Source organism: Crinia signifera, chromosome 4 (assembly GCF_055691185.1).
Source record: "Crinia signifera chromosome 4, ASM5569118v1, whole genome shotgun sequence".
NCBI classification, from domain to species: domain Eukaryota; kingdom Metazoa; phylum Chordata; class Amphibia; order Anura; family Myobatrachidae; genus Crinia; species Crinia signifera.
In genome coordinates, this window is record NC_139220.1 from 192,654,746 (window position 1) to 192,670,942 (window position 16,197).

Sequence of the window (16,197 nt, forward strand, 5' to 3'; positions counted from 1 at the left end):
TGCGCTGATTTTCCAGCTGATACAGATGGGTCCACTCTCTATGTTTCTGCAAGTGCGCCAAATCTGTATACCTGGCGAGCGCTGGTGGACGTGCGAGCATCTCATTGCCGAGAATGGGGCTTGCGCAGGAGAGCGCATGGCAATAGTCAGTGTATTATCATAAGATCTAATTGGTGTCAGTGAATATCTCCCTTTAAAATGATTTGCTTGTAATAAAGGTAGATATTCTCTCCCTGATGTACAACAATATCTCACTTTTTATTATCTGTGTAAGACATAATGGCAATCTAAATAACATTAAAACAGTGTTCATACCTTCCAAAGTATTAAAGTTGGAGTTGTTTTGTCATCCCTCACTGTCTCAGGGCTGACTTTATCCTGTCTGAGTGCCAATAACATGCTGCATGATTGAAAAGGTCCTCATTGTTTTCATTGTATTCATGTTTAAGAGGAATTCTACAACAATAAATAGTAAACCTTTTGTTTTGGTGACTAAAGCGATTTTGGGATGATTTCACCCATTCCCAACGGGTCAGGCTGAAAAATCGGTCCCAAATCGGATGCCTTTGATGTCCCCTGGGTCCTATGCACGGACCTGAACCTTCATGCAGGTCCGACCCCCGACTCTGCCCCCCTCCCGGCCGTGGAGAACAGGGGTCGCATGCGATACATCACATGTGAAAGGACAGGGTGCGATGTATCACATGTGATCCTGCCTCCCAGAAAGGTCTGGGCAGCTCACGGGGGATTGTGCAGCCGTGGGGACTCTGAGGACGCCGGCGAGGGAGGGGGGCGTCAGGGGGAGCAGGGAGCTGTCCTGCTCCGTCCGGGTAGGGGGGGGGGACACGCCGCTAGTAGTGCGGACGCTGCGGGGGACACAGGCGGCAGTGACATAGAGCCGGGCGGGGGGAGCCGGGAGCTGTCAGCACTGAAAAAAAAAAAAAAAGCCCATACAATGAATGGGCAGCCTGTGATTGGCTGAGCGCTCTCTGAGAAGAGCGCTCAGCCAATCACTGGCTGCCCATTCATTGTATGGGCTTTTTTTTTTCAGTACTGACAGCTCCCGGCTCCCCCCCCCCCCCCCCCCCCCCCGGCTCTATGTTACTGCCGCCTGTGTCCCCCGCAGCGTCCGCACTACTAGCAGCGTGCGTCCGTCCCCCCAGCCGCCTTGCAGCATCCCCCGCCCGCCACCTCGATGTCCCCGGCCCCCCTTCTCCCTCCACATTGCAGCTCCCCGGGAGTTGCAAATGATACATCGCATGCGATGTATCATTTGCAAAACTTGGCACATCAAGTGCCAACTCGTGTGTCCCCCTCCCGGGGAGCTGCAGGGGGAAATCAGGTCCGACTTGTCCTTAGGACAAGTCGGACTAATGTATGGGGGCCTTAAGACAACAATGCTAATATCAGAGATTCTGTTGGCATGTACATTTATCTATGTATTTATCTGTGGTGAACAAACATAGAAGCAGTTTTTTTTAGATAATATGTTAAACTCCCCATTTACTACACAGCAAAGAAGCATTCCATACTGCTCTAAAGGCAACGGTACTTTAGCATTGTCTCTTTTTGCTTGTGATGGTGTTTGAAGGCCACTGGTTACTGTTGCTAGAATGGCTCACCACACAGGTAATGCTTGACTGAAGACAAGACGTACTCTTCTCTGCTATTATCTCCGGTCAGTTTACAGTCCTGTGTTTTCTACCAGGTGTGTTGAGAAGGGACAAAACCCTTCAGTTCTAGTTTGCATCATTTAACCTCCTGCTTTTTATCCTGGTCCCAGACTTCCTTTTGGACTTTTATTATTCTTCTGTTTCACAGTAAAGTGCAAGTACAGTTTTGTGTGGGGATGCGGTGGACAGTAAATAGGTCGACACAAGCAACAGGCCGACATGATTTTTTTTCGTGTGGTGTTGGTTTTTTGGTACTTGTTTCCTAGCACGGCCAAAATCGCGGGCATCGGGTGTAATTTTTAGTGGTCTGCGACGCGACCGACGCGATGCCCCCGATTTCCCATTGAAATGCATTGAAAAAAGTCAAAATCGCGTCGGTCGCGTCGCAGGCGGCTAAAAAAGGCTTAACTGGTCCAGACGCCCCTGATTTTCCATAGGAAACAATGTTAAATGCCTCAATTTACCCAAATCATCATAGGGAACAATGGTAAATGGGCCAGAAACCCCCCAAAACACCCCTGAACAGTGAAATGTCCCCCCAAAAGTAGTTTACGCCACCCCACGATCAACGTGAACCCGAAGCGTGGCGAGCGCAGGCGGTACGCGTCCTCCGACCTTTTCATACCCCCACTATCCACGTCGGCGTGGAGTTAAGAATAGAATAGTGTGGCGAGCGCAGCGAGCCACCGAGCCCGAAGCGTGGCGAGCAGACGTGGATACCTTTACAGGTAAACGCGTCCCTTCGCGTGCTTCACAGGTATCCGCGTCCCCTTGCGGGGCTCGCTGCGCTCGCCACGCTTCGGGCACGGTGGCTCGCTGCGCTCGCCACACTATTCTATTTTCAACTCCACGCCGACGTGGATAGTGGGGGTATGAAAAGGTCGGAGGACGCGTGGGGTGGAGTAAACTACTTTTGGGGGGACATTTCACTGTTCAGGGGTGTTTTTGGGGGTTTCTGGCCCATTTACCATTGTTCCCTATGATGATTTGGGTAAATTGAGGCATTTAACATTGTTTCCTATGGGAAATCGTGGGCCCGATTTTTACTAACGATGCCCACGATCATGATCGGTGTGGCCGTGCTAGGAAACAAGTACCGTTTTTTTTTTTTTTCCCTATTATAGTAAAGGCGGTTTTTCATACTTGACATGAATAAAGAGGTTAAATATCATGGTGTGTCTAAAGCATGAGTTAACTTGCTAAACTCATAAGGTATCCTTGTCGACTTATGAAAAACTCATGTCGACCTTTTTCATGTCGACCTTTTTCATGTCAACCTTTTTCATGTCGACCTTTTTCATGTCAGCCTATTGCTTGTGACTTTTTGACTGTCGGACAATAATGGTTGACTTATTGATTGTCGACTTAATTACTGTCGATCATATGACCTATACCAGTTTGTGTGAGACATTTTTGCAACAGTAGCCAGTTTCTTCCAAACATCATCACTATTTTTTGTTTTAGTTTTATTTTTGCCCACCACAGATAGTTTTGGAGCTAAATGAACTATATGAAAACAAAATCATTTTGAATTGGCACAGAGATTAGTATTGCTATACACATATTGGGTGAAATTTAAGTGAGAGATTTGGTTAGAAACCTTCAGGGTTTTTTTAAATCGGCAACCATTTACACTGCAAAATAAAACTGATTTTGCAGTGTAAATGATTGCAGCTTTAACCTCTTCACTGGTACTCGAGAATTCTCCAATCTATGCGCCAGTGCGCAGACTGGCAAACCCGGAAAATTCTCGGGAGTGCCACTGCCAGCTTCAGCCGCTGCCAGGCCCTGCCACCTTCCACGGCTGTGTGCGGCGTGACCTTGTTAACATCATGCTGCACACAGCCGGGTTGCCAGGGGCAGTGGCTGATTGAGTGCTCATTGGTGCTGCCTGGCCCCGGAAAACGCATTGTGTGTGTGTGTGTGTGTGTGTGTGTGTGTATGTGGGGTGGGGGCTGTTAGGGAGCACTCCCAAAATAACTTGCCCAGTATGGAGCGCTCCCTAAAAAAAAAAATCACCACTGAAGGGGTTAAAACCTGAAGATTTCTTACCAAATCTCGTACTTTCTGAATCTCTCATCCTATTAAATTTCACCCATTATTTTCCAATGGGTGTGGTATGACTGGCGGATGGTCGGTTTTCCGATGGTCAGTACACCAACGTCTGAATCCCGGGCACCGGTACACCGACAGGGGGTGAGCGCAAATAAGCCACTTGCAGGCTCAGGGCGCTCACCACGTGGACCACCACAAGGGAGAATAACCCCTGTTGTTGATCGGGCAGTCGAACAGTCGGAATTCCGATGTCTGTATACTGAACGTGAGGATCCCGACAGTCATTTGGCACCCTTCCCAATTCCATACTATTGGTTTTTAGAACTACAAGTACACAGTAACTACTTTTGTGTCCATATCAGGACAAGAATTAATGAGAGCTCCCTGTTTGAGCCAGTGATGTCTGTGTGTCACAATTCAGTGTCCAGTAGTAATGAGTTTGTTTATGATTGTATGTATTAATCAGCTGTCTCTAAGACACAGCATGTCATAACTATGCCTAATAGTGCAACGTCTCTCTTGTCAGGAAGCAGCTTGACCAAGTACTTGGAAAAGATCGAAGAGATTAAGAGAAGTAAGTAAACCAGTGGCAAGGTCTATATAAACTATTAACCACGGTTTTTGTATTTTCATTATTTTGAAATCAAAATAAAATGATTTGAGCATCAATCTATGCAAACTATACAGCACTACTGCCTAAAGCATTTAACTAATTGATTGAAAACAAACATGTATTTTACAAGGGTTTATTGTTTGTGCATTTAGTAGAAGTGCAAGGGAGACCTGGCATCTCAGCCAGGTCTTTAACAGCAGAGATTAGAGAATCTGTCCAAAGCATAAGAATATTCCGGGCTAATCGCCAATCTGTGCTTTATTGGGGTAGCAAATAACATTTTGTAGAAGTAAGTTTTTAGAATAAATATTGCTGAAAAGGGAGACCCACAAACCAGGTGGTGGAAATCTTTCAAACCCCAGCAGTACAATTCTAAAAACAAGTAGTGGACTTGTTACCCATATCAAACAATCAGATTTCAGCTATCTATGTGCAAAAGGCTGCTGTGTATAGTGGGTGGGGTTTTTGTAAGACAAAATCGGTGTGGAGGAGCGCTCTGATGGCCTATGGAAAACCCCTTTAAAAAAAATAAAAAATAATTGTGGCGATTGGCGCAGTCCTGTTGCAGCGCTAATTCGATCCCACGGCTCATACATATGCATTGAGCGGCGATGTTGTTCAGCTCTGCAGGTGCGATGAGCGCAGCTACATCTGTACTAGTATATTTTTGGGGATTGTGGGAGGATAACTGTAGTACCACACACAAGCATGAGAAGAATAAACTCCTATGATGGGAAGAGTTCCCATGATGTCAATGCTGTGAGGCAGTATTGCTATATAGTGCACCATCTGGGCTGCCCACAAGTTGGGTGAAAGTTTGTCAGTGTATGACCTCATTCATTTTCAGATACCATCCTTTCACATAGATCATTAAATCAGGGCTTATCCTTCAGTCAGGTTTAGGGCAACTAACTGATATTACTGCTGATACTGCAATGTGTGGTTCGCTTTGTGGCTACTGTCCATGATACGGTTGATGGGGACAATTCTTTATCATACCAGGTAGAGGCATAACCATAGAAGGTGTGGGGTTGGGCATTGCTAAGCAACTGAAGTCTTAAACGGTCTGCTCCCCTTGCACCAGATTGACCTCAGTGACCACTGGCACAGTGAGAATAAATAACATTGTATTGAAAAGAGATGGTGTGCAGAGACATGTATTGTTAAACATGTTGGTGGCACATGCATTTTATATGCCCTGATATTGTGCTATTTGGTGTGTTGCACTTTGGCTATCTAAAAAGTATCTAGTAATGTTAAAGAATTCAGATTTTAGGTGGTGGAGATTAAATAGCATTCTTTTTAAATCTGTTATAAAAGTGTCTTAATATTCCATCGTGTTTTCTAATCATGAATTTTCCAAGCATCGCAATATTTCTGAAAACTATCTGTACTTCTATTGCTGCATTCTTCTCTGTCCTCATAATAACAGCCTCACAAATGCTGTTTTGTTGCTGCTCAGAATTTCATTCCCTTGGTGCTCATCAGATTTCTTCTTATGTTTATTCTCGTTCAGAAGAGACTGGAGCACAAACAGATCTTTTGTCTCTTCCCATGTGCTGCATAATCTAGACCTGTTAGGGCTACTAGAATGGCTACTTTTGTACCGTCCGTTAAGGTACACTCTATCAATGTGAAATCAGAACCCTAGTACAGTAATTCTGTCTTTTGAGAACAACAGAGCGAATATGATGTCTAAAAGTATTCAAATCTGATAGGGCAGCACAATAAGTCTGACTGTCTTGGGTATGGCATAATGAGAGAATCTAGGGCGAGCTTCCATTCCTAACAGGCTCACAGTCCTGTCAAGTCAGCCCTACACTAGGACCTTATACAGCATCAAACATATAATCATCTACTATGTCCCAAAGTTCTGATGAGGCTTCCTGCCAGGCAGAACCAGGTAAGGGATCACTGCTTGAGGGTCTATTGTAACATTTAGGGGGACATTTTAATAAGATGGGAGTTCTATTTCACATGGGATGTTGCTATGGGCAACCAATCCGATAATATCTATTATCCTATAGAAGGGGCTAAATATATAAGAAGTAGATTCTGATTAGTTGCCCATAGGAACATCCCATATGAAATAGAACTCCCATCTTAGTCAATTTCTCCCATTGTGTGTTATTCCTCATGTATTCTTTTGATTGATGGGCTATTGAGCTAATATTTTATCAGGTAAGCATTGAATATATGTATGCATGTATGATTTGCTAAATGCATATCTTTGTTTTATTTTACTAATGCAATTGTCAAGGACACAGTGATCTTACAAATGGAGTTATTTAAATCTACTCGACATTCTACCTGACATTAATTATGATGTTTTTTGTTACCAGTGTGAATGCCATATTATTTTGAGTTATGCTGTGTACACACGTTATGGTCTGTACACACGGTCAGATGTGCCTTAAGATCCTATCCACGATCTGATCAGATAGGATCGTGGATAGGATCTTAAGGCACATCCGATTTGCATCCTATCTTGGCTATATAGTGCAGATCTGCACTATATAGACAAGGCAGCCAAGACTTTCTGGCTTCCGATACGTGAACGCGCATCGGGATCGCAAGGGTTAAAACCCTTGCGATCTGCATCCGATGTTGACTATATCGTCAACATCGGAAAGGAAATCGGACCGTGTGTACACAGCATTACAATCCTGCATGAGATTTGAACTATATAGTCAAAATCTCATGCAGATCGTATGCAGATCGCACAGGTTTTTTACCTTGCAATCCCGATGCGCGCTCCCTCTGCAGCACAAATCGCAACCCAGATACACAGGGCAGCAATGACTTTATAGTGCAGATTGTATGAATTATATGTAAAAAGTACAGAGATAGCAAAGATTGTATAGCACTCGAATCTTAAGTTGAATAGCAAGGGAATCTCACCGTGTGTACACAGCATTAAAAGGGTTATTATGATTAAATATTTCCATTTTTGTTTTGATGATATATAGTTGTATTGATCAATTTTATTTCCATCACTAGTCTAATTTTTGTTTGTCTTTTAAAGTGGTTTACTAATTTCTTGACCAATCCATTTAATGTGTATTTCTGAAATCTAAAACCCTACAATATATCAATACTTAGCTGCAGTCAGAGGAATGGTGTTTTGAGAGCGGATAATACAGTGGCGTAACTATAGAGGGTGCAGGGGGTGCAGTTGCTATGGGGCCCGGCAGCTTGGGGGGCCCCGAGGCAACCCACTGCACTCTCTATAGTTGGGAGTCCAGCATGTCACTTACTGGATGGAGGATGAAGGTAGGAAGCAAAGCCGCTTCATGTTCAGACTCCAAAAGGTAGCGGCGGCGCTGGCGGTGCACGGCTGACAGACTGTCACTATACAAGGCGGCAGAGTTATACAGACAGTCCTGGGCCCTGGACACTGTACACTGTGTTCAGGTGCGCTGTGCGCATAATGTCTGACTCTGCATCTACTATACGCTCGCGCTGAAAAGAGGAAGACTGAGAAGGAGTGATGGAGTTGCCGATTATATTACTACAGCACTCAGCTCAGCAAGTAAGTGTCCGGTCTCTGTTCCCCGGCCGGCCAGTCCCCTTCCCTCCCGCCCGGCATGCGGTCGTGTCAGTCTGACTTTGACTGACTTGTCCTCATGGGTGTCAGCTGGCTGCACGCTCTGCATAGCCACAGGCAGTCACACAGCGCTGCAGCACAAGTGGGCAGCCGGCGGGTCACAGGGGGGAAGTAACGGAGAAGATCCTGGTCTGGACCCTGCCTGACCTCCGCTGACAATAAAACAGCAGGGTGAGCTGCATGGCTAGTCCCACCTGTCATGTCTCGGCCCTGCTAGACAGATAAGGTGATAGTGAGCTTCTGTGAATTGCCAGGCTGACACCCAGCCACCCCCCTCCCCCAGCTTTCAATCCTCTTCTCCTTCCTCACTGATCATGAGGGGTCAGGCACAGAACAATATTGTACAGGGATCTCAGGTCCTGTGTTTTGTCCATCCCCATCCTATTGTCCTGCATCTCTCCATCCCCATCCAACCGCCCTGCGTCTATCATCCCCGTCCTACTGCCCTGCGTCTATCATCCGCATCGTACCGCCCTGCATCTCTCCATCCCCATCCTACCACCCTGCATCTCTCCATCCCCATCCTACCGCCCTGCGTCTCTCCATCCCCATCCAACCGCCCTGCGTCTATCATCCCCGTCCTACTGCCCTGCGTCTATCATCCGCATCGTACCGCCCTGCATCTCTCCATCCCCATCCTACCACCCTGCATCTCTCCATCCCCATCCTACCGCCCTGCGTCTCTCCATCCCCATCCTACCGCCCTGCGTCTCTCCATCCCCATCCTACCGCCCTGCGTCTCTCTCCCTGCCCCGTTTTTTATTTTTCATGTGTAGACAGATGTGTTTTTCTCTTGGGGGGGGGGGGGCCCTTTCAATATTTTGCTATGGGGTCCACAAGCTTCTAGTTACGCCCCTGGGATAATACCTCATATCTCCTCCATTTTATAAATCCTACATTTGTGTCTACTTCGAGTAACCCAATGGTTTCCTGTATTTTACAATATTTGTACTTGTATACTTTGTTCTAGTGTTGTGAAAACAAGTACTAATTTATTTGAGAAGGCATGTAACATAAAAATGTTTTTATTACTTAAGCAGATGTGGTAAGGTTTTTTTTTTTTAAATATATCATAGTTGAAATGTTATAAACTTTTATTTATTTTTTACTTATTATCTTCTGTTATAGTTGCTATACTTCAAATTATTTTTTTATCTACTATAGTTACTTGTTGCATTAATATTTGTTACTGGTAATTATGAACATTTTGCAGTATTATATATATAATTTATTTCCAGATTACAGGTATAAAAAAGATGAAATTTTTAAGCGGATAAAAGTTACTACATTTGCCCAGCTGGTGAGTTTGATGCTTTATTTTATTACATTGTTTGGTTGATGACCAAACTCGGTCAGGTTGGACATTTAAAATGTTTTATTATTATTTCTATTTAGTTTAGACTAGAGTTGATATAGAAAAGGTTCCTAATCTTTTTATTGTTATGATGCACATGCTGACCAGGAGGCTGGTTGTAGCTGGATCAGGGGTGCTGGGTGCTTCAGAAGCACCCAGCACCCCTGATCCAGCTACAACCAACCTCTTCCCGGCCGGGAGTTTGAGCGCACAGCACTGAGGCGCCTGACCCGGAAATCCGCAATCCCGCGAGAGACGGCAAACTCTGAAGTCTCGCCAGCCTAGTCTGTGGAGCCGGGTGTCACCACATCGCAGTGTGGACAGGCATCCACATTATTTGGGACATAAGCAGGAGGGACTCTGAACACCACTGGGTAAGCGCAGTAAGCGGGATGCCGCTTACTGCACTACGTTTTCCTACTTTATACAACATCCCGAACGCACAACAGGCATTGTACATTTCTGCTCCCCCATCACCCACCATTGACTTCTTCTGGCAGCAACCATAACCCCGGCTGCCCCAGCAACAAATATAACCCACTCCTGCTTCAAGTGCAATGAATACTTCCCTACCCCAATCCCTGCCCAAACAGAGACCCCTGCGGTCACCTGTGATTGGACATAGGTCCCAGGTGAGGGACCTATGGTCTAAAGGGGTCCCCATCAGTGGTGGCTCCTGTCTTTAGACTTAAGGGGGGCTGCAATTGCCTGGGTACTGCTTGTTGCAAACGGAGCACAACATACAGATAATCTACTTTAAATCACCTGGATTTTGTGGAATAAAGTAACCTTGATTGTGATTGCAATGTTTTTGTGCATCTACTGTAAACAAATGATGTACCCATATGCATACAAACACAGGTACAGAGCAAAATACACACTTTGAATAGCTTTAATATTATGTAGCTTTCACATCACATAAAACATTTTGAAACGTTTTGAAAAACTGTAATTTTAAATGGTATTTTAAACGGGTCTAGTGTTCATATTGCAGCAGATTACCATTTAAAAATACCGTTTAAGTACCATTCACATCACCAGTCAAGCCGTTTAACCTCTGAACACGTTTCTACCCACAGCTTATTTCCTGGTTCAGGGAAGGGACACAAGACAAGGGACAGCCTATCACAGTGCTCTAACCTTTATTTTTTACTAAATACCATTTCAGTGCCATTCAGACAGCACAAAAAACGGCTCTGAATTGGCTTTAAAACGGGTAGGACTCTGCTTTTTAAACGTGTAGAAATACCAGTTAACTTTAAATGGTATTTCAACTATGACACTTTCACACTGCAGCCTTAAACGTTTTAAAAGGCAAAAAAACGGCAATATACCGTTTTAAAAGTGTGATGTGAAAGCTACATTAATTAAAGTACAGAAAAGTATACTCCTATTAAAGATCTACACACAAATAATAGTTTAAATAAATTATTCACAGAGGCTCAAATATTATAAAAATAAAAAAACTTCCATGCACCTCTCCGGTGCAATGCATTCCTTCCTTCAGCTGCATCACACTGAGTGACTCACTGAAGTCTGGGCATGCTCACTGCAGAGGATTTGCTTCATCTGGACTGCACAGGAAGCTACTACATGCTGAACTCCTTCCCACATGAAAGGTCACACATGGAGCCTGGTGTTGTGACTCCTGACAGGAAAGCCATGTGATCATGTGACACATGAGGACTGAGAGACACAGACAGCCAACAGAGAGCTCCTGAGGTAGATCGTGCACCCCCTCTCCCCCCGAGCTCTGATGCTGGCTGGCTGTTTTATACTGGAAACCTCCTGGTTTTCACTAGAGGGGCTTCAGCACTGCAGCCCAATAGCAGGAGCCGCCACTGGTCCCCATAAAGGAAACCCTTAAGCCCTGCACTAAAGCCACACAGAGTGATACCTCGCTGGCCTATTCCTGTGAGCTGACCAGGATTCCTACTTGAACACTTGCTTTACACTTGTATTTTAAGCATTAATAAACCACATCATAATTTTAAGTATACATCTGTATTTTTTCACATAACCGCACCTCTTCATTAAGGTGAGCGCCTAGTATTCTACCTAAATTATTACAAAAGATAATTGACATAAATGCATAGTAACTTTCTCACAAAATTCTGAAATAACCAGTAGATGTACTGATTCCCTCTGATGTACTGGGCTGGTGGTGCTTCTGTATATCTTCATCCGTCTGTGAGGCCATTGGCAACAGCAGGTGCTATTCTACATTCTGGCCTGATTCAGGGGCACAGATCACGTTTTATAGCTTCTTTGTACCGTATGCAATGCAACTGCATATTTATGCTAATGCTGAAGCAGGTGGAATTCATGCAGAAACGCCCATATTCCGCTTCTCAAACCCACCGCTTTGCATAGAAAGTTCCGTCACTGGAGATTAATGCAGCCCTATGGCTAGTCAGAATGGCCGCTGATGCTGTTGCAGCTATGTCTTTGGATGCAATCGATGTCTATGACACGTCTGCGGCACACTCCAAAATGAGTTACCACCCGGTGTTACCTCCCAGGAATACCTACTGAAATTGCCTTTTTCTGTACAAATCTTTTCTGCGACCACTGACCGGAACCGTAGGGTCTCATGCGCAGACTGCAAAACATTAGCCGTTTGCAACTGTCATCAATGCTGCTTTCAGCTCTGAATCAGGCCCTATATACCTGAGGAAAGTTGCTACTTGAGAGCAGGGACTTGCCGTGATCAACGTTCATATTGATTGAAAGACTTTAGATAATGTAGGACAGAACTGCTGCATTCAAAGTATGTGTGATTATAATGAAATACGTTCTCTTCCTGACCAATTATGATTGCAGTCTACTGCATTTACATCATTGTGTGTGTATCTGTACAGGTCATTTTTGTAACTATAATGATTATATTTAAGTTGAAGAATATATCCATTTTAATCAATGCTAGGTACCTAAATGATTTATGTAATCAGAATTGTTACATTATATGTTCTCAAATACAGAGTGGTGTAGATTGCCTGAATAAAGTTACTATTTTGTGTATAATTATATACATCCTGATAATATCAAAAATGAAGTTCTAAAAATACACTAATTTTAGTTTAATAAAAATATTTCTTATGTTGAATGAGGGAAACAAAATATAATGAGAGTAAAATTCCGTACAGGTTCTACAAGTGGCATCCATATCAGATGAAAGTGAAGCTGATGAAATTACTAATGCGGAGCTGCGGCGACTAGAAGGTAATGAATATTTCAGTGCTTTAAGTGATTAATAGCAGATACTGGATTATCTGAATGAAATGCCAGCAGATACTTTGAGAATGGCACCTCAGTCATGTACCAACTCAGCCTATGCTCTAATTATATTAGTTCTCCTGGATTCTAAATACCAGCAATGTTTTTGGTTTTCAATTAAATATATCGAATACTTTCTTTAAACCGTTTAAATAATATAAACCGTGGTAGTACCGCATATTAAGAGAGTTTATTTAAATTGTTTGGCCAAATCTATCCTTAAAGAAACCAAAGCATAGGTAATTGATCTTTATCCTGCATGCGCTAAGGCGTGGTGATTTTGGCTTATACAATGAGGTTACTCAGCATATATTGTGCTGCATGTAATGTAACATAGTGGGCTATCTGTACATTTGGTTGCTGGACAAAAAGGAGTAATACATGTGTATCAAAGGTCTTTCGGCCCTCTCTAAAAGTGGAAAAGCATATGGAGAGCTAAGGGTCTTCATCATTTATACAAGATAGGATTAGTGGGATTTTTTCGCCGTAGCCTATTTCATTTCATTCAACTGGGGAAATGTGGTTTGTGCTTCCAACAAATTTAGGATTCCCTGGTCCATGATTTATGCAAAAATACCATACTGGTATTTTCAATTCTTTTGTGCTGGCACTTCCTGTCTATCGCCAGTGGCACCAATAGACATCGCCTGTTCAGCAGCATGTGTAAACAAGATAGCTTATGCTATGTTCTTTAGGAAGAGTGTTGTAAAAGCGGTTACTACATGACCTTTTTTGGGAGAAATAACTATGCCAGAATGTCCGGTCCACCTTATGGTATATATATTGCTTTTGTATTAAAGGGGTTTTAGACAACCCCTCGACATCACAGGTTCCCAAACGGTGTGCTGTGGCACCCTCTGGTTCATCTTGGGAACACCAATTCTGATACTCTAGGGTGCCATGATATAAAAAAAAATTGGGAACCACCGATCTACATTAAGGGGGACTTCCAACTAGCCCTGATGCATTTTTTGGCTGATAAAATTGTCCTGATAATGCAGTAATTATTATAGAGTTATCCAATTAGAGGCCATTTTTATTGGCAAAAGATGGGCCCCGTTTGGATACCGTGGCTGCTTATAAAGAATTATGCTTTGTGTGTCTGAGGCGCGCAAAGACTTCTAGACAGTAAGTGCAGCCATAGAAGGAACTGAACATCTGCATCAGGACTAATAGGATAGCTCCCAGCGAACCCAAAATACAGCTGCAAATAGGATACCCCACTACCATGACTTTCCTAATCCCCAAGGTGTGTTTGTATTCATCCTCTCCATTCTGGTTTTATTTATATCGTTTTACATCTTCGTATGCTTAAGGATTATTAGGTAGTTAGGATTACTGATTTCATATTTTCACATGGCTAAGTACACTGTGACATGTTAAACTGGGCCATCTTCAATGATTTAAGATTGGCTGTTTTTATATTTAACCCAGTCAGTGGTGGGGTTTTTTTTAGGGAGCGCTCCCCACTGGGCGAGTTTTTTTTCTGGGGAGCGCTCCCTAAACGGCGTGACGCTGAATGCGGTGCTGATCTCAGCGCTCAGTTCAGCGGTGCTGCCCGGTGGGAGGGAGCGCAGGCAGTGGCACTCCCGAATGGGTTATGTTCCAGTGCGCAGACTGGCAAACCCGGAAAATTCTCGGAAGTGCCACTGAAGGGGTTAAGTTGCATACACAGGGTGTTTTTGCGCAGAATTTATGCACAACAATGATTTATTTATTATATATTTATTAACCGTTTCTTACATAGCGCATACATATTCCGCAGCGCTTTACATATTATAGTTGCTCATTTACATCAGTCCCTGCCCCAGTGGAGCTTACAATCTATATTCCCTACCACATGTCCACGGACACACAGACGTTCTAGGGTTAATTTTGTTGGAGCCATTTAACCTACCTGTATATTTTTGGATTGTGGGAGGAAATAGGAGCACCCGGACTAAACCCACGCAAGTACGGGGAGAATATACAAACTCTGCACAGTTAGAGCCATGGTGGGAATTGAACCCATGACCTCAGCGCTGTGAGGCAGTAATGCTAACCATTACACCATCCGTGCTGCCCAATGATGCTGAACACCACTGAGCAATTTTCACCCGTCCCAAGAGATTTTCGCACGGGGGGGTAGATGGCTTTCTATAGAAAGATGCTATGAAAGCCATTAACTCCGCTGCTCATCTACAGGTAATACCAGCAGATGAATGGCTGCACCGGCGATGATGCAGGAGCGTGCATCAGCACTCGCTGTTCATCACTGCCCCGTACACACTAGGCCGCATTTTAGTTGAAAGAGGCTCAAACGGTAAAAGTAAGCTGCTCTCAGCTCAAAATCTCCCAGTGTATATGGCCCTTTACTTGTATCTGAGGGAAGAGTATGCCTGCTTTTCGAAAATTGCATTATTTAAATAAGTAATTGTACAGAAGTTTATTTTTTTGTGTTTCAAAATCTCTTTTAGACAGTAATTCTGTAATATCGGATGCAGATACAGAGCTTGTGACAGAGCGATCCAATAGCAAAGAAAGCCCATGTAGTATCCCAGTAAGCCCGGTTGACCTAATTGACAATGTAGGAAGTGGGGAATCTGTGAATTCTGCACGATCTACTCTGCAGAGGTAAGTAATGTCTCTGGTGGTGGGAATCTCATGCCTGTTGTATGTAATAGATGTGGTGCATGACAATTAGACTAAGCCACTGGGGTCACTGGGGCCCACTCTTACTATGCATCGTAGGTCACTAGGATTGGAATTGCATGCACTTTGTGTTTGTTATCTAACATTAGGACCAGATGTGAGGATGTCGGTGCCCCCTAATTGCAGACAGGAGAGCATTTGTGCTTTTTAATATATGATATATCCAGCTGTTGTAAAACTACACATCCCAGAAGGCCTTGCCACAGTTTCGATATTAGGGAATGCTAAAACTATGGCAAGGCATGCTGGGATGTGTAGTTTCACAACAGCTGAAGGACCGCAGGTTGGACATGCCTGGTCTAGACACTCAGAAAGCTCAGCACACAGTGCTGCATAGCATGAGCGGTCTGTCAGGGCCAGTGTTCTCCGCTGAGAACACTGGCCCTGACCTCAGCGGTTTACTACATTTATCCAGAATGCTGGATATTCATCGCAGAGGTGATATCGACGCGCAGGGCCAAGCATCAATATCACTATCACTATGGCCGTACACACGGAGCAATGTAGTGAGATCGCGTAGAAGTTGCCCAGGAATTGCTACATGTGTAGGCCCTGTAATTGACACATCAATTAGCCTGCAATAAAATGATTGCTGGTGTATATGGGAAATCTGTCCCTGTTTACAATGACCTTGCAGACACTCCAGTGTAGCATGCAGTGTACGTTGGGCCGGTGCATACTACTAGGACTGTTACACACATGTGCAAGGGCAGCATTACTAATACCATACATGTCTCAGAATTCTGATACACAGAATGTTCAAAATCAATTTGGGATCCTGCACTATATAACCGTGTCACGTTGGCCCATATGTTCAATGGTTTCTAAATTGACTCCTTTCCTTGCTTCCATTGCTGCATTCTTGTTTTTCCCACTTGAGTTGAGGCCTCCAAATTCAACTATCTCCCTATTTTTCCCAATGGACAGG

General features: G+C 44.0%; 1 protein-coding gene across 1 annotated transcript in view; it reads left to right on the forward strand.

Annotated features, from left to right (window-relative positions):
- CEP41 (centrosomal protein 41) overlaps positions 1–16,197 on the forward strand; it is a 47,682-nt gene that overhangs the window by 9,982 nt on the left and 21,503 nt on the right. Inside the window, exons 3-6 of the mRNA XM_083183319.1 lie at positions 4,255–4,302; positions 9,187–9,248; positions 12,449–12,524; positions 15,035–15,191. Of these exons, the coding sequence (XP_083039445.1) occupies positions 4,255–4,302; positions 9,187–9,248; positions 12,449–12,524; positions 15,035–15,191 (343 nt within the window). The remainder of the gene's footprint in view (positions 1–4,254; positions 4,303–9,186; positions 9,249–12,448; positions 12,525–15,034; positions 15,192–16,197) is intronic.